The 20,751-nt window shown below is 40.3% G+C and overlaps 1 protein-coding gene across 4 annotated transcripts in view; it reads left to right on the top strand.

Annotated features, from left to right (window-relative positions):
• HERC6 (HECT and RLD domain containing E3 ubiquitin protein ligase family member 6) overlaps window positions 1–13,135 on the top strand; it is a 54,981-nt gene extending 41,846 nt beyond the window's left edge. For 3 of the 4 annotated variants that reach the window (XM_084881852.1, XM_084881853.1, XM_084881851.1), the window contains 6 exons: window positions 3,581–3,747; window positions 5,892–5,958; window positions 7,254–7,324; window positions 8,861–9,044; window positions 9,133–9,235; window positions 12,373–13,135. In XM_084881852.1, the coding sequence (XP_084737978.1) occupies window positions 3,581–3,747; window positions 5,892–5,958; window positions 7,254–7,324; window positions 8,861–9,044; window positions 9,133–9,235; window positions 12,373–12,596 (816 nt within the window). In that variant the 3' untranslated portion in view covers window positions 12,597–13,135. Of the gene's footprint in view, window positions 1–3,580; window positions 3,748–5,891; window positions 5,959–7,253; window positions 7,325–8,197; window positions 8,397–8,860; window positions 9,045–9,132; window positions 9,236–12,372 lie in introns of those variants that run through there. The other variant, XR_014794853.1, reaches the window with a different exon arrangement.
• The last annotated feature ends 7,616 nt before the right edge of the window (window positions 13,136–20,751 follow it).

Raw genomic sequence — 20,751 nt, 5'->3', positions numbered from 1 at the left:
ATACCTAGGTTGTGGGTGCCATCCAAGTTGAGGCATGGTCAGACATGCATGGGAGGCAACTAATCCAATCAATGTTATCTCTTTCACATTGATCCTCTCCTTCCCTGTCTCCCTCTCTAAAATCAAGTTTTAAAAGTGACACTATTTTAAGCAAATAAATAATGTAAAATTAGGTCATATAGAGCCTTGCTACTCTAAATATGGTCCACAGAGCAGCAGCTCCAGCAACACTTGTGAAAAGCAGAATCTCAGGCCTGCGTAGTTTATAATATCCTCAGGTATTTATATGCACTTTATATTTTTATTTATTTTTATATATATTTTATGGATTTTTTTATAGAGAGGAAGAGAGAGGGATAGAGAGTTAGAAACATCGATTAGCTGCCTCTTGTACACCCCTTTCTGGGGATGTACCCACAACCAAGATACATGCCCTTGACCGGAATCGAACCTGGGACCTTTCAGTCCGCAGGCCAATGCTCTATCCACTGAGCCAAACCGGTTTCAGCGCACTTAATACTTTTAAACAGCTTTAATGAAGTACACTTGAGATACAATAAACAGCACATAGATCTTCCCGTTTGATAAGTTTTGATATACATATATACCCATGAAACTCTCACCATCATCAAGATAATGAACATAGCCTGGCCAGCATGGCTCAGTGGTTGAGTATTGACCTGTGAACCAGGGGTTCACAGTTTGATTCCCAGTCAGGGCACATGCCCAGGTTGCAAATTCTATCCCCAGTGTGGGGCATGCAGGAAGCAGTAGATCAATGATTCTCTCTCATCATTGATGTTTCTATCGCTCTCTTCCTCTCCCTTCCCCTCTGAAATCAATAAAAATGTATTTTTAAAAAAGATAATGAACCATCCCCCAAAGTTTTCTTGTATCCCTTTCTAACCCTACTCCTCCCCTGCTACTACGCCTTCGGTGCCCCCTATTCCATGCCCAGGCAACAATTGTCACTATAGAGTACTTTGAATTTCCTAAAATTTTTCCTAAATGGAATAATACGTAGTCTTTGTGTCTGTCCTCTTTCACTCAGCATAATTGTGTTGAGACTCAAGCATGTTGTTGAATGTAACCATTCCCTTTTATTGTTGAGTAGTATTCCATTGTATGGATATGCTACATGTTGCTCATCTAGTCACTTCTGATGGATATTTGGGTGGTTTCCTAAATTTTGAGAGGCAGTAATCTAGAATGTTTCTGTAAGAAGAGAAATTATTAATATAATTCTAGAGATAATTGCTAACTCTAATAAGGTGGTTCATTTCTGCAATGATTATATTTTTACAAGGATCCTTAAAATGTAAACATTTCTTAAAATAACAAAAATATTTGTCTTCGTTTCTCTATTGGAAACATAGAGAAAATAATTCTATGAAGAATCATGTTGAGCCCTAATTTATGGATCCACTTTCTGATAAATTTCCAAGTGTTCTTCCCACAGTACAAATTTGGGAGAGGGAAAAGGAAGAGAAAGATGAGTGGGTGTGGAAAAGTACTGAAAAGTGATCTGTATCTTTTTGAGAAAGAATGAACTTCTAAAAACGTAGAAATGGCTAATGTGTACAAATAGGATTTTTATGGGTCAAACAACAAGCATTTATTGACTATTTCTTGAGACTCCACATTGTATTAAATATTGTGAGTGATTCAAATTAGAATACAACACAGTCCCTTTCCTCTTTTTGAATTTGTAGATGGAGTGATAAGACTAAAACACCATGAACTTTAGCAATTGTTTCTAAATTTTGGATAGCTGACTTTATGTGTAATCGTGGTTGGGCATGGGAGGGTAGGGAAGGATGCACTGATGTAGAATTGGAAGCCCAGAGTTGTAATCTCGATGGTGGGTGAGTCATTTAGCTTTTCTGAGTTTTCGGTTTCCTTACCTATAAAATGGCTGTCATAATTTCTGCTCTGCCTGCTTTACAGGACTGTTGTGAGAATAAAAGAAGACAAGGCATATATACAAATGTGAAAGCGCCAGGAAAACTTTAGGGCACTGCCCAGATTTTAGGGATTCTTTATTAGAGAGAAAGGAATCAAGGGGAACTGAAGTAATTGGAGAAAGTGTAATGGAAAAAATGGACACCTAAGGTTGATGTTGAAAGACAGGGACAAAATAGATCCAAGAGATGCAAGCAAGGGATGTGCTGTTGACCTTTGAACAACCTGGGGCTTAGGGGTGCTGATCCCTTTCTTCCACACACAATGGGAAGTCTGTGTTTAACTTTTGACTCTCCAAACACAACTAATAGCATACTGCTGGCCCCTTCCATCAACTCCGTGAGACAGATAGTTTGTCCGCATTTTACAGGGAAAAAAAGGTTCAAAGAGATTAAATAAACTACGAACATCCAACTAAACTGGAATATGGATTCAGGACGAGTCAAAGTCATTACTCTTCTTTGTAATAATATATTTTTTATTGATTTCAGAGAGGAAGGGAGAGGAGAGAGAAACATCAATGATGAGAGAGAATCATTGATCGGTTGCCTCCTGCATGCCCCCTATTGGCGATCAAGCCCAAAACCCAGGCATGTGCCCTGAGCAGGAATCAAACTATGATCTTCTGGTTCATAGGCGGACACTCGACCACTGAACAATACCGGCCAGGCCAAACCCCTTACTCTTAAGCATTGAGTTATACTGCTGGATAGAAAACAAACAAAAGTCTGATTCATGTATGGCTCACTGAAGAGACTAAATCAACAGGACCCAGGGGACACATTACAGACACAGGAAATAAAAACTGAACAGGTTAAAGGAGGCTACCTTTGGAGTATACTTGTATTGTTATTTTTAACTCGTTTTCAAAAATCAAAGACATTTTAACATTTATCCTCACCATTACTCTAAGAAGAAAATAGGACAAGTAGATTGTGGCCCAGAGTCATGCACCTACTAACAACAAGGCTGTTGCTGGAATAGACATCTTAAAAGAATTAGCAGGTTAGTGATCTCTTGGTGGGGCTGTAGTGAGAGTCTGGCCAGATGTGGCCAGTGCAGAGAGGAGAGTGAAGCCAAAATCATCAAGACTCTCTCCTTCCTTCCACTCACCTTCCCTGACCCATATGCTTGTCCGTGTAAGGACACCTTGGTTGAGGGTTATATTGCCGAAGGTACACCACTCATCTGATACACATCTGGCATGTCTGATGCCTGCTCAAATAAATAAAGTTCATCCTTTCTTCCGCAATGTCATTTTTCTACATGAATTTGAAGGCAAGTACGTAAAATTAAGTGTGGAAAATCTTAGTTTATGTTAGCTGAGCGTGTTTTTTAATATTCTAGATACGCTGTTATTAACAAAAAGTAAACTCATTTATTTAATATTGTAAACTCCTAATTTGTATTTAAACTTATGGAAGAACTTTGAACTGTAATACAGCCAGAGTAAAAACCTCAAATTTTTATTTTCTTGAAAGCCCCTTTTGTTTCTAATTTGTGATTCTTAGAAAAGGGAACCAAAAACATTTTTTGCTAATCTAATTTCCCAGTGATTATTGATTATTTGTAATACATTACGGCTGTTTATTGTTGTTGTCTTCTCCTTCCTTTCTAGCCTAACTGTAATAAGAAGAGATATTTCCTCTTTGGGATCCTGTGTGGACTCTCCCTGTACCATTCAAATGTTGCTGATATTCCTTTCCCACTGGCTCTGTTTAAGAAACTTCTGGACCAAAGACCATCATTGGAAGATTTAAAAGAACTCAGTCCCCGTTTGGGAAAGTAAGTAAATGTTTCTCCAGGACTCTATCTAGTAAGTCTTAGTTGTCTCAGCATAAATGATGTTCCACACAAAGACACAGACACACAAAAGGCCTTCAATTTCAATAAATGTATGCTGTTTAGATGAATTAGAATTTTAGCATGACTTATAATCAAGAAAATCTTAAACACTGGAAAAAGGCCAAATGTTCCTCTAATTATTGACCAGTACAATAAACAATGCCTGGTGTCTTCAGTTTATCCACATGGAAAGTTGCTTTAGACAGTACACAGTATTCTTTTCTGCTTCTTCTTCTTCTTCTTCTTCTTCTTCTTCTTCTTCTTCTTTTATATATTTTATTGAGTTTTTACAGAGAGGAAGAGAGAGGGATAGAGAGCTAGAAACATCGATGAGAGAGACACATAGATCAGCTGCCTCTTGCACACCCCCTACTGGGGATGTGCCCACAATCAAGGCACATGCCCTTGACCAGAATCGAACCTGGGACCTTTCGGTCTGCAGGCAGACGCTCTATCCACTGAGCCAAACTGGTTTCAGCAGTACACAGTATTCTTAATGCGAATCAAGCGTACTATATTTATTTTGAATAAATTGTATTCAAAATACAAAGAACTCAGCATGTCATCAACTTATTTTTAAGGGTTTTATTTAAAGAACTCAGCATGTCATCAACTTATTTTTAAGGGTTGAAAAATGCTTGCTCTAAGTTAAAAGGCAAACTATATTCTGTGAGGAAAATGCTGGGAACATATGATAGACAAAGGTTTAGTATCTCTGATGTATAAATATGCAGAGCTGGGCAAAAATAGGTTAAGTTACCAGCCATCATTATCTAAAATATAAATCATAAGTAAGGATACAAAATAATAACACTAAGACAATAATAAATAAATTCAGTGTTTCACGTGCTCACAACTGTAAACCTACTTTTGCCAACCCTTGTATATGTGTCATCACACATATGTATATACTAGTATATGGTTAATCAAAAAATGAAAATAGGCCAGAACTGGTTTGGCTCGGTGGATAGAGCGTTGGTGTGCGGACTGAAGGGTCCCAGGTTCGATTCCGGTCAAGGGCATGTACTTTGGTTGCGGGCACATCCCCGGTGGGGGGATGTGCAGGAGGCAGCTGGTCGATGTTTCTGACTTTCTGTCCCTCTCCCTTCCTCTCTGTAAAAATTAATAAAATATATTTTTTTAAAAATGAAAATATGCTCAACCTTACTAGTAATTGAGGAAATACAAATGAAAATGAGATGTCATTTTTCGCTTTATAGATTGACAACTATCAAAAGGTTTTTCATAAAATACAGAGTTGACAGACAGACTGAGGAAAGGGATTCTCCTCTCATGTACTGTTAGTGGAAGAACAAACTAGGTAGATTTATTCTGTATGCCCTGTAGAGTCAATGTTGAGCAGGGGTTGAGAAACCCCTGGCATTTTTGTCTGGATAATCCTTTGTTGTGGAAGGCTGTCCAGGGTATTGTAGGATGTTAAGCTGCGTATGGTCTTACTATCCACTAGATGCCAGTAGCAACCCTCTAATTGCTTTTTTGTTTTGTTTTGTAACCCTCCTCTAATTATGACAAACAAAGATGTCTCAGATTTTTCCAAATATCCAACGTGGGGGGGGGGGGGGGCCGGGAATCACCTTAATTGAGAATCATTGGTCTAGAGCCATGGTCGGCAAACTGCGGCTTGTGAGCTACATGCGGTTCTTTGGCCCCTTGAGTGTGGCTCTTCCACAAAATATCACGGCCTGGGCGAGTCTATTTTGAAAAAGCGGCATTAGAAGAAGTTGTTTAAAAAATGTGTCTCTCAAAAGAAATTTCAATCGTTGTACTGTTGATATTTGGCTCTGTTGACTAATGAGTTTGCCGACCACTGGCCTACAGGCAGGGGCTTTTTATTGTAACTTCTACCAAGACACAGCAGTGTCTGTGTTGGCAATGGTTCAAGCAGTCAAACTGTAAATAGAGGTTAACTCTAAGAAGAGGGAGTGGGAAGGTGCAGGAGAGGAAATTCACATGGCATTTTATACATTTCTGTAGTGCCCCCAATTTTTCCATTGAACATTTATTAGCTTTTGAAATGTTAATAAGACCAATAAATAAACATTTTAAATCAAAATTTTCATTAGGAGTTTGCAAGAAGTTCTAAATTATGAGGCTGATGACATTGGAGAAGCACTTTGCATGTATTTTTCTGTGAGTACTGTCAACCCGTGGTTATTGGCGCCAACTCGGAGCCAACAGGAATTCCCAACTTGGTGTGCAAAACAGCTCAACTGATAACAGCACAACTGTGAAAACAGCATGGCTTTGAGGCAGCCCTGGGGCCAGGCCCCTCTCTGCTAATCAGCTCTGCTCTGCTCTCCAGTCCTCCTCACCGGTGTGCTCTGCTCTGGTCTGCTTTGGGCTGGGCTCTCTGCTTTGCTCTGCTCTGGCCTGCTCCATTCTGTGCAGTCTGCTTTTGTATGTGCTGGTCTGCTCCGCTCCGCTCCAGTGAGACATCTTTGGTGTTCAGCTCGGTGTGGGAAACATAGTCCTGTCTTCAGTGGAAAAGGAAAGTGCACTCCCCCAGCCAGAGAGGAGCTGGCTTATGTAGACAGAAGTCCCCAGCCCTGGTCCCTGATTGATCCATCCTCATACAAATGAGGAGTCCATATGCTCACAGTTGGCTTGGTCCAAAAGGCACTGCCCTGGTTGGTCCGTGAAGATGTTGATGGGGATATTGTTGTGCAGCTCCAATTGGATGGAGAAAGCCTCAATCCTATTGGATAAAATAGGATTTCAGGAGCTCTTTTAGAAGGGCTGGCTCAGATGGCAGAAACATGGTGTAAGCAGGTAGTTCAGTGAAAGCTTCTCCCTTAAGTTCAGTTTGCATGACATGTCCCTGTGTAGAAACAGCTGCTAAGCTGGTGTGTGTGTGTGTGTGTGTGTGTGTGTGTGTGTATGTGTATGTTTAATTTAGTCACAAAAAGCCCTTCTTAGTAGGTATCTTCTTTCTCAGGGTTCACAGTATATTTTAGCTTTAGTCTTTTTAAAAAATAATTTTATTATAATATCTCAAATATGGGATTCCTTTTTTGAATGGTACTTTACTTCTGTACTGTAAGACTTTCTCCCTACCTGCTCCTCATTTTGTATCTATATAAATAACTAAATGGACCAATGTATGCTTAAAAGCAACTTACAACATACACTAGGGTAGGTTTTTAAATTTTTTATGTATTTAAAAGGCTGAACTGCATAAATAATTGTTTAGCTCCCAGTTATTTAAATTGTGTTAGGGAGGACCACAGAGTGTCCCAAAAAATGTATATACACTTGGAATAATTATTCATTCCAATGGGGTAAATCTGAAAGCAAAGAGACATCAATTGAGCTATCAGCTGTTAAAATGTGTATTCATTTTTTGGATATCCTATAAATTGTCAATAATGGTAATATGGTTAATTATTAAGACTTTTTTTCATGTGTGCTACCTGAATATATTACAGCTACGATGGGACCAACATAATGTTGATTTAATTCCAAATGGGATCTCTATACCTGTGGACCAAACCAACAAGTAAGTTTTGAGACCTAGAATATATGCTTTGAGTAAACATAAAATGTTTATGTCACTTTACTTTATAAATGTATTTTAGCTTCTCAGATGATCATTTTAGTTCCCTCATATTTTAGAAAGATAAAACAGTTATAGGGTAAGAGAAGAGGAAAAAAGGAATCAGAATTAAATATTTCTTTGCAGCACTTTTCACTAGTTATTCATTTAATAGCCCCTACTATGTACTAGACCCTATTCTAGGTGCTGGAGCTATCGCAGTGAAAAAGACAGACAAAATATAGAGCTTAAATTCCAGTAGGACCGAAAGACAATATAAGAATAAATTATTATGTATTAGAATGTCAGATAAGGATAAGTACTCTGAAGAAAATTAAATCCAATTAAGAGATTAGAGTTACAGGTTGGAGGTATGCTGGAGGCAGCTGGTACCAGCTTGTGAGAGCTGACTGACTGTTAAATTTTCAAAAAATGTTGGGAGTTTATTATTAAAGTGTTTGTAGCTTGAAATCAGCCATGGTGGGAATATTTACACCACAGAAATTGGCAAATGCTACCAATGAGCATTTCCTTTTTCTCTTTCCCTTCGGATAATTGATTTTTAAATATTTACCAGCATGCCAACGGTTACAGGGGAGGGCAGAGAGAGATTAATATAGATAGGATAGTCCAGGAAGGAGGCTCAAGGGGTGGGAGACTATCATGTTTCTTTTCTTTTTTAAATATATTTTATTGATTGTTTTACAGAGAGGAAGGGAGAGGGATAGAGAGAAACATCGATCAGCTGCCTCCTGCACACTCCCTACTGGGTATGTGCTCACAACCAACGTACATGCCCTTGCCTGGAATCTAACCCAGGACCCTTGAGTCTTGCAGGCTGACGCTCTATCCACTGAGCAAAACCAGTTAGGGCGAAACTATCATGTTTCTGGTGGAAATACCTCCAGTAGCAACCCTGCCATCAGGCAATTCTTCATGTAGCGGAGAGGACATAAATAATTTTCACACAATGCCATGTAAGTGTGGAGGGACAGAGAAACAGAGGACCAACCCTGAGAAAGACCTACTCATATTGGTGAGTGATAAAAGTTGTAGGAAAGGGGAAAGCACTGCATGCTATGGCCTAACTACAAGAGCGACCGTGAGGCTAGAGATTCAAGTGCAAGTGGGAAGAGGCTGGAGAGTAGCGTAACGGTCAGATTATGAAGGACTTTTTTATCCTGCTGTGGCGGTTGCGCTCAGCCTTTGAAAGTTTTTAAGCAGGAGAATGGAATGTTTTAGTGTTTTTAAAATACGATCCTGTCTGCAGCTAGAAAAATGGGAGAAAAACAAAGTCTTATTCCCTCTGCTAATATGCTCCAAGATTCCTTCTTCTAGCTGATCAGATGTTTTTATATCTTAGAGTAGTACTAAGTTGTGTGCTAAGCAGAAGGAATTTACTTTTCTTTCTTAATAGAAATGGTAAAAAGGGCAAGAAACAAGAATATTTTGGGCACTGATGAAGTATGTTATTGGACTTTTTTGTTTGTTTCCTTCAAGGACCGATTATGTTTCTCAGTGTGTTGATTACATTTTCAACACTTCTGTAGAGGCCATTTATAAGGAATTTCAGAGAGGATTTTATAAAGTCTGTGACAAAAAGATACTTGGACTTTTCCACCCTGAAGAACTAAGGACAGCAATAATTGGAAATACTGATTATGACTGGAAACAATTTGAAAAGGTCGGTAATAACTAAGTGCCCCCAATTCTTCTGAAATATGTTTAAATGTTCCCCCCTAAAACCCATTTTCTCCTTCTTTTTCCTCAAGAATTCAATATATGAGCAAGAATACCATGAATCACATCCTACTATACAGATGTTTTGGAAAGCTTTCCACAGATTAACTTTGGATGAAAAGAAAAAATTCCTCTGTAAGTATTACGGTAACAGAAGGACATATATGTGTGTGTGTGTGTGTGTGTGTGTGTGTGTGTGTATATATATATATATATATATATCTTTAAAAAAGATAAATATCTTATTTGTGGTGGATCAAGTGTGTTAACAGCAACACAAGGGTTATAACCCAAGTTCCTTCTGGACCAATGGTTTTTCTCTTATCTAAGCCTGTTCCCCATTAAAAAAAATTATAATAGAGATATCACTATTTTACTCCCGTCTCTACACTGACTCTAATCCCGAATCCAATTTTAGTTTGCATCCACTTTCCTCATTCTAGTTGGCTCCTAATCAAGCCTTTTTATCTTACCTTCAGTCAATAATCTAAGTCCTATGGAATTAGGGCAATGTAAACTGCCTCTAATATTTATTTTAGAAATAATAATAGCAGCAATGACCAGTGATGATGGTAACAGCATTTATTGTATGCTTACTGTATGCCAGCCATTGTACTGATCATGTTGTATCTATTAACACCCTTTGTCTCAATAGCAACCTAATGAGGAGATACTTATTTTCTCCATCTGAGGAAAAAGAGGGTTGGAGCATTCATACCTTCCAATGTTCAGATACCTGGTTAGTGTCAGAACCAGAATTTGAACACTGCCGGCTGATCCAAAACCCAGGCTATTTACCACTAGGCTCTGTGTCCTTGGGCTATACAAACGTTTCCTAGTGGGAACCGTAAGGTTTCCCTACAACCACAATAACATTCTCTCACCTCCTTATACCGTTTTTCAGCTCCTCTTTCTTCTTGCTATTTCTGTTGCTACTGAGGAAGCTGGAGGACAATTACAACTTCTCCACAAACCCAACCTACTTCTCCACAAACCCAAACTACCTTTCCAGTATGCTCTCTTAATGGGGAACATGTACTTCAGCCCAGTGGTTCCTTTACCTGTACATTCAGGTCTGTACATTCAGTGAGTTCATGTACATCTTCCTATTTCGGGCATTTTTCCTAGGGTTCCTTCCCATCCCACTCAACTCTTCTCCTTGAGAATTAACTAGCCAGATGTGACCTCTGGAGTCTCCCCAGTTACCCCAGCCTGGCCCTTCCCTCCCTGCCCTGTTTTAGGGCTTTCATCAGGCTCTTCACCTCATACTTCTTGGCTGTGCTAAAATAAACCTCCCTGTACTGTTGTGGGGTCGAACCCTGGGCTCAAAATAAGACCCAGGGTTCGACTGATTAATTAATTTAAAAAAGCAGGCAAGGATTTATTGAACTGGCTAGTACAGCCGTGAGAGCACCACATGCAGGTGGTCTCCACTGGACTGCACCGTTTCAGGGGTAGGCAATCCCTTTTAAAGGTTCAAACCACAGGAATTTTCTTTTGTTCTAAATTCTAAATCCTAAAGACTAAATTCTAAAGACTGGGGACAGCCCGCAGGGTTGGTTCCCAGTCAGATCCTGCTGGACATTGGAATGTGGCCCTATCTTGCAATAGCCGATAACACAGAAGCAGAGCTCAGCGGTTAGTCTCTAAAGGTTATCTACAGTTTCTATCCCTGAAGCTACTGAGTCAGTGGGAATTAATATCCTGTGGTCCTGGTCCCAGGCAAGGGAAAATTGCCTTAGCCTCCAGGTCTCCATCTGGAAGCTGAGGTAAGTACCCAGTGTTTTAATCAGATGCAAGAGCCAGACTTAGCAGGGTTAAAATTCAAACAGCAGTTTTTACCAAAGTATGGTTGCCACTATATTTCATGTACCTTGCTATTATCTTTTCATGTGCTGTTGGCCCTTGAACAACCTGGGGGTTAGGGACACTGATCCCAGCCCACACACACAATGGAAAGTCTCTGTATATCTTTCAACTCCCCCCAAACTTAGCTACTAATAGCCTACTGTTGACCAGAAGCCTTACTGATAACATAAACAATCAACTACACGTACTTTCTATTACACACACACACACACACACACACACACTTCAAACCCATGCTGTTCAAGTGTCAACTATATGTAATTTCCCCCCAACTAGACTATGAACTCACTGAGGACAAAGACCAAATGTCATGATTTTTCTATGCTCTACATAGTCTCAGGTAGTTCTCTTCACATAAGAGTATTCAGTAAACATTTACTGAATCAAGTGATTAATTTCTTCCTTTTCATTTTAAACTAGAGGCCCGATGCATGACATTCAGGGGATGTCTGACTGCTGGTTTAGGGACAGAACCTATGGGATCAGGTCTAAACCAGCAGTCGGACATCCCTCTCGCAATTCGGGACAGCTGGCTCTAAGTGCTCTCGTGCCTGCCACCCTGTTAACCCCTAACTACCTCTGCCTACCAGCCTGATCACCCCCTAACTGCTCCCCTGCTGGCCTGATCATCCCCAATTGCCCTACTCTGACAGCCTGATCTCCCCTAACTGCCTCTGCCTTGGCCCCTGCCCTTGTGGCTTTGTCCAGAAGGATGTACAATCTAATTAGCATATTACCTTTTTATTAGTATAGACTAGAGGCCTGGTTCACAAAATTCGTGCACTGGAGGGGGGTGGTCCCTCAGCCCGGCCTGCCTCCTCTCACAGTCAGGGAGCCCCCAGGGGATGTCCTACTGACAGCTTAGACTCACTCCTCACAGTCTGGCCTCCCTCTGCAGGAGGCAACTGGGCCAATCAGGGGAAGACGACGCCCCCATCACCCTGCTGCTGCTGCTATTGCCAGCTGCAGTGGCTACAAGGCCTGTGCCCTGGGCCTCGCAGCTACCAGACCTCATGGCTGCCTGAAACCCAGGCCTTGAAGCCACTGGGGTTCACGGCTGCTGTGAATCCCAGGCCTTGCAGCTGTATGGCTTTGTCTGGATGGATGTCCACCCTAATTAGCATATTACCCTTTTATTAGTATGGATTTTGCTCTTTCTAAGGAATATCCTTTTTTAATATATTTTTTATTTCAGAGAGGAAGTGAGAGGGAGAGATAAAAATATCAATGATGAAAGAGAATTATCAATCAGCTGCCTCCTGCACACCCACACTGGGGATCAAACCAGGCATGTGTCTAAACAGGAATTTAACCATGACATCCTGGTTCATAGGTCGATGCTCAATCACTGAGCCACGCCAGCTGGGCACTAAGGAATATCTTAACCAAAGATTCTTTTCCAGTTTTTCTTACAGGAAATGATAGGCAGACTGCAAGAGGATTACGAGAAATGAGGATCATATTTCGCTGTTCTGAAACGCTGAGTGAAAGCGATTACCCAAGACCACTCGTATGTCATAGTATCCTGGACCTCCCTAAATATTCTACTATGGAAAGACTGGAGGAAGCACTTCACATAGCCATCAGCAACAACAGCGGATTTGTCTCACCTACATACAACCAGTGATAATGACCCTGGGAGGCTCAGCGAGGCCTCAGATTCCCAGGTTCACATTCCGCAGATTCCAATCGAAGTGAGAACTCTTCGATTCAGATGCTCTTCTTTAGTTCTACTTGGTACAAAGAGTTGATGATTTTAATTAGAATTAATAAATGTTGAGATAAGCGAAAAGTGAAGAATTAAGATAGTATTTTTAATGAATCAACATTTCCTGTTCATAAAACTTGCTATCCTAATATTTTCCTTTTAGTGAATTACTTCCTGAACAATTACCATTTAAAAATAAGCTGAATATTGAAACCTAACAGCTGATGTTTAAAATACTGTGCTTCTAATAAACACTGCCTGCAAGTATGAAAGTCTGAAAAAATAAACAAAAATATAAACTGATTTAACTTCATGTTGAGACATGTAGGTGTATATTTTATATTATTAAATGACTCCATAGTTTTTGTTTTAGCCAACTGCTGAATAATTTACTTGAAAAATCTAAATGTGAAGGGATTTGTTAATTCATTAAATAAATACTTACGTTCAGTACCATGTTCCACGAATCATTTCAAATGGACAAGGGAACGGAGAACCTATTCAAAAAAGTAGTTGATGAGGCCAAAACCGGTTTGGCTCAGTGATAGAGCGTCGGCTTGGGGACTGAAAGGTCCCGGGTTCGATTCCGGTCAAGGGCATGTACCTTGGTTGCGGGCATATCCCCAGTAGGAGGTGTGCAAGAGGCAGCTGATCGATGACTCTCTCTCATCGATGTTTCTAACTCTCTATCTCTCTCCCTTCCTCTCTGTAAAAATCAATAAAATACGTATATTAAAAAAAAAAAAAAAAAAGTAGTTGATGAGAATTTCCCAAACCTCTGGAAAAAAACACAAATCCTCAAAGCCAAGAAGCAAACAGAACACCTGGTTACCTCAATCCAAAGAAGCCTTCTCCAAGACACATTTTATTAAAACTGCCAAAAATGAATGACAAAGAATTCCCAAGGCAGCCAAGGAAAAGAAAAGAGTAACGTATAAAGGAAAGCCCATTAGGTTATCATCAGACTTCTCAGCAGGAACTCCACAAGCCAGAAGAGAGTGGAGCCAAATATTCAAATTATGAAAAAGAAATTACCAGCCAAGAATAATATATTCTGCCCTGGCTGGTGAGGCTCAGTTGGTTGGGCATCATGCCATCCACCAAATCAGTAATTACCCTAAATATAAATGGACTGAATTCACCAAAAAAGAGGCACAGAGTAGCAGATTGGATCAAAAAACAAAACTCGACCATATGTGCCCTCAGAAGACACATCTAAGCTGCAAACACAAAGTTAGACTCAAAGTGAAAGGGTGGAAAATGATTTCTCCAAGAAACTAACATACACAGAATACTAGGTATAGCTATAATTATATCTGACAAATTAGACTTCATGATAACAGGTAGTAAGAGACAAAGATGGACATTTTATAACAATAAAGGGGACACTAGATTAAGAATACATAACACTTCTTAATGTATATGCACGCAGTCAGGGAGCAAAAATATATAAAGCAACTACTAACAGAACTAAAGGAGAAACATACAAAAATAGAACCACAGTTGGAGACCTGAGTACTCTAAGGACAGCCATAGATAGATCATCCAAACAGAAAATCAATGAAGAAATATCATCCTTGCCGAAACCGGTTTGGTTCAGTGGATAGAGCGTCAGCTTGCAGACTGAAAGGTCCCAGGTTCGATTCCGGTCGAGGGCATGTACCTTGGTTGCGGGCACATCCCCAGTAGGGTGTGCAGGAGGCAACTGGTTGATGTTTCTCTCTCATCAATGTTTCTAGCTCTCTATCCCTCTCCCTTCCTCTCTGTAAAAATATATATATATTTTGAAAAAATAAATATCATCCTTAAATGACACATTATACCAAATGGACATAATTGACATTTACAGAGCCTTTCATCTCAGAACATCAGATTATAGATTTTTCTCCAGTGCACATGGAACATCCCAAGGATAGACCATAGGTTGTGTCACAATACTAGCCTCAACAAATTCAAGGTTGAAATTATAGCAAGCATAGTCTCTGACCATAATGCATGGAATTAGAGATCAACAGCAAAAAAGAAGTAAACAATCCCACAAATATGAGGAGAATAAACAAGATATACTAAAAAAAAAAAAAAAAAATGACTGAGTCAATGAAGAAATGAAAAGGTGAGACACACAAAGATATGATATATCAAAACTACTGAGATGCAGCAAAAGTATAATAAGAGGGATGTTAATATCATTATAGGCCCATCTCAATAATGAGAGAAATCAGAAGTAAGCAACCTAACATTACATCTTAACTAGAAAAAGCAAAAGCAACTCAAAATCAGCAGAAGAAATGAAATAATAAAAATTACAGCAGAATTAAATAAAATAGAAAACAAAAAATAAATGCAACAAAGAGCTGGCCCTAGACGGTTTGGCCCAGTGGATAGAGCGTTGGCCTGCCGACCAAAGGGTCCCGGGTTCGAGTCCAGTCAAGGGCATGGCCCTGGTGGAGGCTCTTGCAGGAGGCAACCAATCAATGTGTTTATCTCACATTGATGTTTCTGTCTTTTCTGCTCTCTTCCATTTTCCCTAAAAATCAATGGGAAAATATCCTCAGGGGAGGATTAACAAAAACAACAGCAACAAAGAGCTGGTTCTTTGAAAAGATTATCAAAACTAACAAACTTCTGGTAAGACTCACTAAGAAAAAAGAGAGGAAAGACTCATATAAACTAAGAATGAAAGAGAAGTTATCACAGACACCCAGATATACAAAGGATCACACTGAAAGGAGTTTTTAGGGGTAAAAAAAAAAAAGGCAGGTTTAGGGAATTTTTAGGAGTGAGGGGGGTCCGTGGAGGAGAACTGCAGGGCTGCAAAGCTGGGAGCTGCCAGAAGGCATACATTCACAGAGTAAGGGAGTTGCCAGAGGCACACATTCACAGAGTAAGGGGCCTGGGAGCTGCCAAAAGCTATACATTTACAGAATGAAGGGAGAGGAAGCCACCCATCCACCGAATAAAGAGGAAGGCCACAGGGAATAGAAAAACAAAAGGGAGAAAAAGAGGAGAACCCCACAGAGGGTTTGAACTCTGAAACTGCTATAAGTGACCAACCAGAAGGGATATCAGGACACAAGGAACTACAGCCTTTAAAAACCTCAGAAAAGAGGGACTTAGTGGGTCTCTTCCCCTCCCCACATGGGAGTCTGTGCTTGTTTCCCAATAAATTTCCACCTTTTCCTGTACTACCTTTTGTCTGTGGCTTCATTCTTCAAATCCCCCCTGACAAGAACCCGGGAAGCCACCTTTGTCTCCTGCCCAGAGGAGCATCATGTATTGCAGTTTAACACTAGAATACTATTGAGAGGGCAGGGCAGGGAGCGGGGTGGCGGGCAGGCTAACTACTGACTTCATTTTGTACTGTGGGGCAGGGCGGAGCTATCCTCCATTTTGTAACTGGACCCTAGCCCTCACCCAACCAATCAGGGTCTTCCAAAGCATCACCACCCCTATAAAACCCCTTGGCCTGATGAAGCCTGTGACCTTCCGCCACACCAATGTAGGTGTGAGTGGGACAGAGCCCATGCTAGCATGGAATTCAGGCTTTCTGCAATTGCATCGGACTCGGCTCCCTGACTATATGCCACAAAATTCAACAACCTAGAAGACATGGATAGGTTCCTAGAAACATATGTGAAAGAAAAAAGCCTCATGCTAACCTGACAAGCTCAGGGAAGGCCAGCGTGGCAGTCTTGCAAACCCAGAGACCTAAGATAACCACAAAAGATGGTTTGAAAATTAAATATCTAACAGGTTATAGTAGGTAGTCATGTCCCAGATATTCTCCCAGACAAAGATCAACTTTGATCTTTTTACTGAGCCCGTTTGCCTTTTTGCCTCTAAGATAATATATCTGTGAGATGTCTGGGTAACTTGTAACTTACCTTTTCCCGGAGCCCCTGGGGAACAGCCAAATGTGGTGGGCGCCAGGACAGATGCCTCAAATTCCTTCTTTATCATGTTAATTGTTCCTGCACTCACCTGAGTACACCTCCATCATTTTACTTTTTATCCAATCCCAGGACTTTCCCACCCCTTTGCTTTCTCCCGCCTCCTTACTCCATCACCAATGAATTTCATGTAACCCACCTATGTCCCTCCTTTGATTTCGGTGTATAAATAGAGAAATGTAACCCACCATACTTCGGAGCATTATCTCAATCCGTTGAGGTTCTGCTTCCCGGCAATTGTCGACAGTAAGGCTCAAATAAACTCTTTAAAAAATTCTTTACAGGTTTCAATGGTTTTTTTTCGTTAACACATATAACATTCCTAGACTGAATCATGAAGATTTGGAAAATCTAACACACCTATCAACAGTGAGGAAATTGAAATAACCATTAAAAACCTCCCAAATATGCCGAAACCTGTTTGGCTCAGTGGATAGAGTATCGGCCTGCGAACAGGTCCCGGGTTCAATTCCAGTCAAGGGGGTGTGCAAGAGGCAGTTGATCGATGATTCTCTCTCATTGATGTTTCTAACTCTCTATCCCTCTCTCTTCCTCTCTGTAAAAAAATCAATAATATATATATATATATATATATATATATATATATATATATATATATATATTTTTTTTTTTTTTTTTTAAATCTCCCAAATATCAATAGTAAAAATCCAAGACAAGTAAATTCTACGAACCGTTCAAAGCTTTGATATCTATCCTTCTCAAACTCTTCCCAAAAACTGAAGAAGAGGCAAAACTTCCTAACACTTTTTATGAGGTCATCACCACCCTGATACCAAAACCTGGCAAGGGTAATACAATAAAAGAAAGCTACAGACCAACATCTTTGATTAATATAAATGCAAAAATCCTACATGAAATACTAGCAAATAAAATACATTAAAAAAAATAATACATCACAGCCAGCCAGTGTGTCTCAGTGGTTGAACGTTGACCCAGGAATCAAGAGGTCACTGGTTTGATTCCCAGTCAGGGCACATCCCTGGTTTGGGGGCTCAATCCCCAGTAGGGGGCTGGCAGGAGGCAGCCAATCAATGAAGTTTCTATCTCATCCATGTTTCTATCTCTCTATCCTGCTCCCTTCCTCTCTCTCTAAAAACCAATTTTTAAAATATTTCTTCTAATTAATTTCCTTTCAATGTGCATGAATTCATGCACCAGGCCTCTAATGTACAAATAATTTTCAATAAAGGAGCCAAAGAGAGAGAGAAAAAAAGCCTCTTCACTAATTGGTGCTGGGAAAATTTCAAAACCACATGCAAAAGAATGAAGCTAGGAAACAGTGTGTCCCCATGTTGTAGTAAAATATAGAAATGCTTGAAAATGCATAAAGAGTGAAAAAAGTTAAAAATGTTTGAGTTAACTTCCCTTAAAACTTAAAAGATACATTCCCCACTGCCCTGAAGTGTGTGTACCCCAGAGATAAAGACTTGAACTGACACAAGAGTGACTTGTGTCAAGATAAATACCGAAGCCAGATAGAGCATCAGCCTGTGGACTGAAAGGTTCCAGGTTGGATTCCGGTCAAGGGCATGTACGTTGGTTGCGGACACATCCCCAGTAGGGGGTGTGCGAGAGGCAGCTGTTCGATGATTCTCTCTCATCGATGTTTCTGACTATCCCTCTCTCTTCCTCTGTGAAAAATCAATAAAACTTTTTTTAAAAGCATAAAAAAAAGAAGAAAGGTAAATACTTGCTTGAGTGACCTGCTCTCTTTAGCCCCCTCGCCATGTTTAAGATTAACACATGTGCATTGACTTAAATCACTGATAGCCACCTGGGCTGCTACAGGTACGAACAAGCCTGAAACATGGACCCCTGACAGCCAACGATGCTTGTCTTGTCGAGACATTACAGAGGCCCGTCCCTTTGTCCGGCTGACAAGTGATCGCTGCCCCGGCTCCTCTTCCTGCCTGATGACAGAATAGCCAGTAATTCTCATTTGAGACGAGACACGACGGAGCTCTTGGGAGAAGAATGCCAGCTGCCTACACCCAGACCAGACCAGCTGCTGGACCACAGTGGACAACACCACCAAGGGGATCCCTCACTAAGTTTGTACCGCAGCCGCTCAGGAATTTGTGTGAATAATAAAAAGCTGTGTGATTTGCAACTGCATATGTTTCATGTGGTGTGATTCCTCCGGCAGTTAAGTGAATTAATTTGCATACACTTAAACTTAAAATTAAAGCCTCTGGTCTTTGTTGGTCCTAAGCCTGCAACTCTGGTCCTGCTTGCGTAAGAGCAGCCTCTTCGCTAGCAACTATTTGAATGTCCCACGCCTGCATGGTTAAAGTTTGTATCAAGGGACGCCTTAGATAAACACTCCAGATCCTTTCCCGGGATCTACTTGGGATACCCAATATACAAAAATTAATTCAAAATGGATCAAAGACTGAAGTATAAGACCTGAAACATTAAATTAAATAGAAGAAAACATACCCTGTTTCCCCGAAAATAAGACAGTGTCTTATATTAATTTTTGCTCCCAAAGATGTGCTAGGTCTTATTTTCAGGGGATGTCTTATTTTTCCATAAAGAAGAATACGGTACACATTTATTGTTAAATGAAAATAAAGGAAATTTATTACCTGTATACGGTAAGGTAGTACGGTAGTTGTCAACACAAACCAAACTGTGAATCCTACAGTATCAAGAATTTACTCATTTATTCAATGACAATCATGTCATCATCTTCTGGAACATCATCATAACAATCCAATTCCTGAATTTCCTGGTGAATTTCTTGTGACTCCATTTCTTTCAGAATCAGTGGACCAAATCTCTCATGTTTAGCCTGGGGGGGGGGCTTATTTTGGGGGGATGCCTTATATTTCACTCAGAAGGAAACCTGTAGTAGGTCTTATTTTCGGAGGATGTCTCATTTTCGGGGAAACACGGTAGGTACTAAACTTATGGACCTTGGTAGAGGTCCTCATAGAGACCATTTTGAGTTTGACCCCAAAGGCAAGGGTAGTGAAGGCAAAAATAAATAAATGGGACTATATCAAACTATTATACAATAAAAAGCTTCCACATAGCAAAAGAAACGGACAACAAAACAAAAAGGCAACCACTCTAATGGGAGATGATATTTGCCAACAACAGCTCTGAGAAGGAGTTAATATCCAAAATATATGAAGAAGCAATCCGAACAAGCAATCCAATCAAAAAAGTGGGCAGAGGACCTGAACAGACACCTCTCCCAAGAAGATAGACAACTTCACTAGCTATTAAGGAAATGCAAATCAAAATCACAGTGGGATATCACCTTACACCTGATAGAATGGCTCTTATGAAAAAAGACAAGAAAACAAGTGCTGGAGAGGTTGTGCAGACACAGGAGCCCTCATTCGCTGCTGGTGGGGATGTAAGCTAGTACAACCACATGGAAAACAGTTGGCGGTTCCTCAGAAAATTAAGAACAGAGTCACCATGTGGCCCAGCAATGCTTCTTCTGGATATCTACCATGAAAACTGGAAGACATTAATTTTTCAAAGATATATGCACCCCTATGTTCACTGCAGTATTATTCATAATGGCCAAGACATGGAGACCATCCAAGTATCTTTTAAAGCTTTCGTAAAGATTATGGTTTTTTTATTGAAAGAGGAAAGGAGAGGAATAGAGAGAAAGAAACATAGATGAGAGAGAAACATCATCATCTCCTGCAGACCCCTCACTGAGGATGGAACTTGAAACTCAGGCATGTACCCTGACGGAGAATTGAACCTGTGACCTCTTGGTTCATGGGTCAACACTCAATCACTGAGCTACTGGCCAGGCCAAAGTATTTTTTGATAGAGGACTGGATAAAGATGTGGTACATATATACCATGGAATACTTCTCAGTCATAAGAAGAGATGAAATGCTGCCATTTGTGACAACATGGATGGCCCTTGAGGCTACTGTGCTTCAAGGGCCATCCTACTAAGTGAAATAAGTCAGAAAAAAGCCAATAGCCATATGATTTCATTCATATGTGGTATATAAAACTGAAACTCAGACATAAACAGTATGGTGGTTACCAGAGGGAAGGGAGTGGGGCAGTTAGTAAAGCATAAAGGGGGTCAAATATATGGTTATAAAAGATGAACTGACTTT

This window comes from Pipistrellus hanaki, assembly GCF_964339955.1.
Source record: "Pipistrellus hanaki genome assembly, chromosome: 1".
Taxonomy (NCBI): domain Eukaryota; kingdom Metazoa; phylum Chordata; class Mammalia; order Chiroptera; family Vespertilionidae; genus Pipistrellus; species Pipistrellus hanaki.
This window is presented reverse-complemented; position numbering and strand designations above follow the sequence as displayed.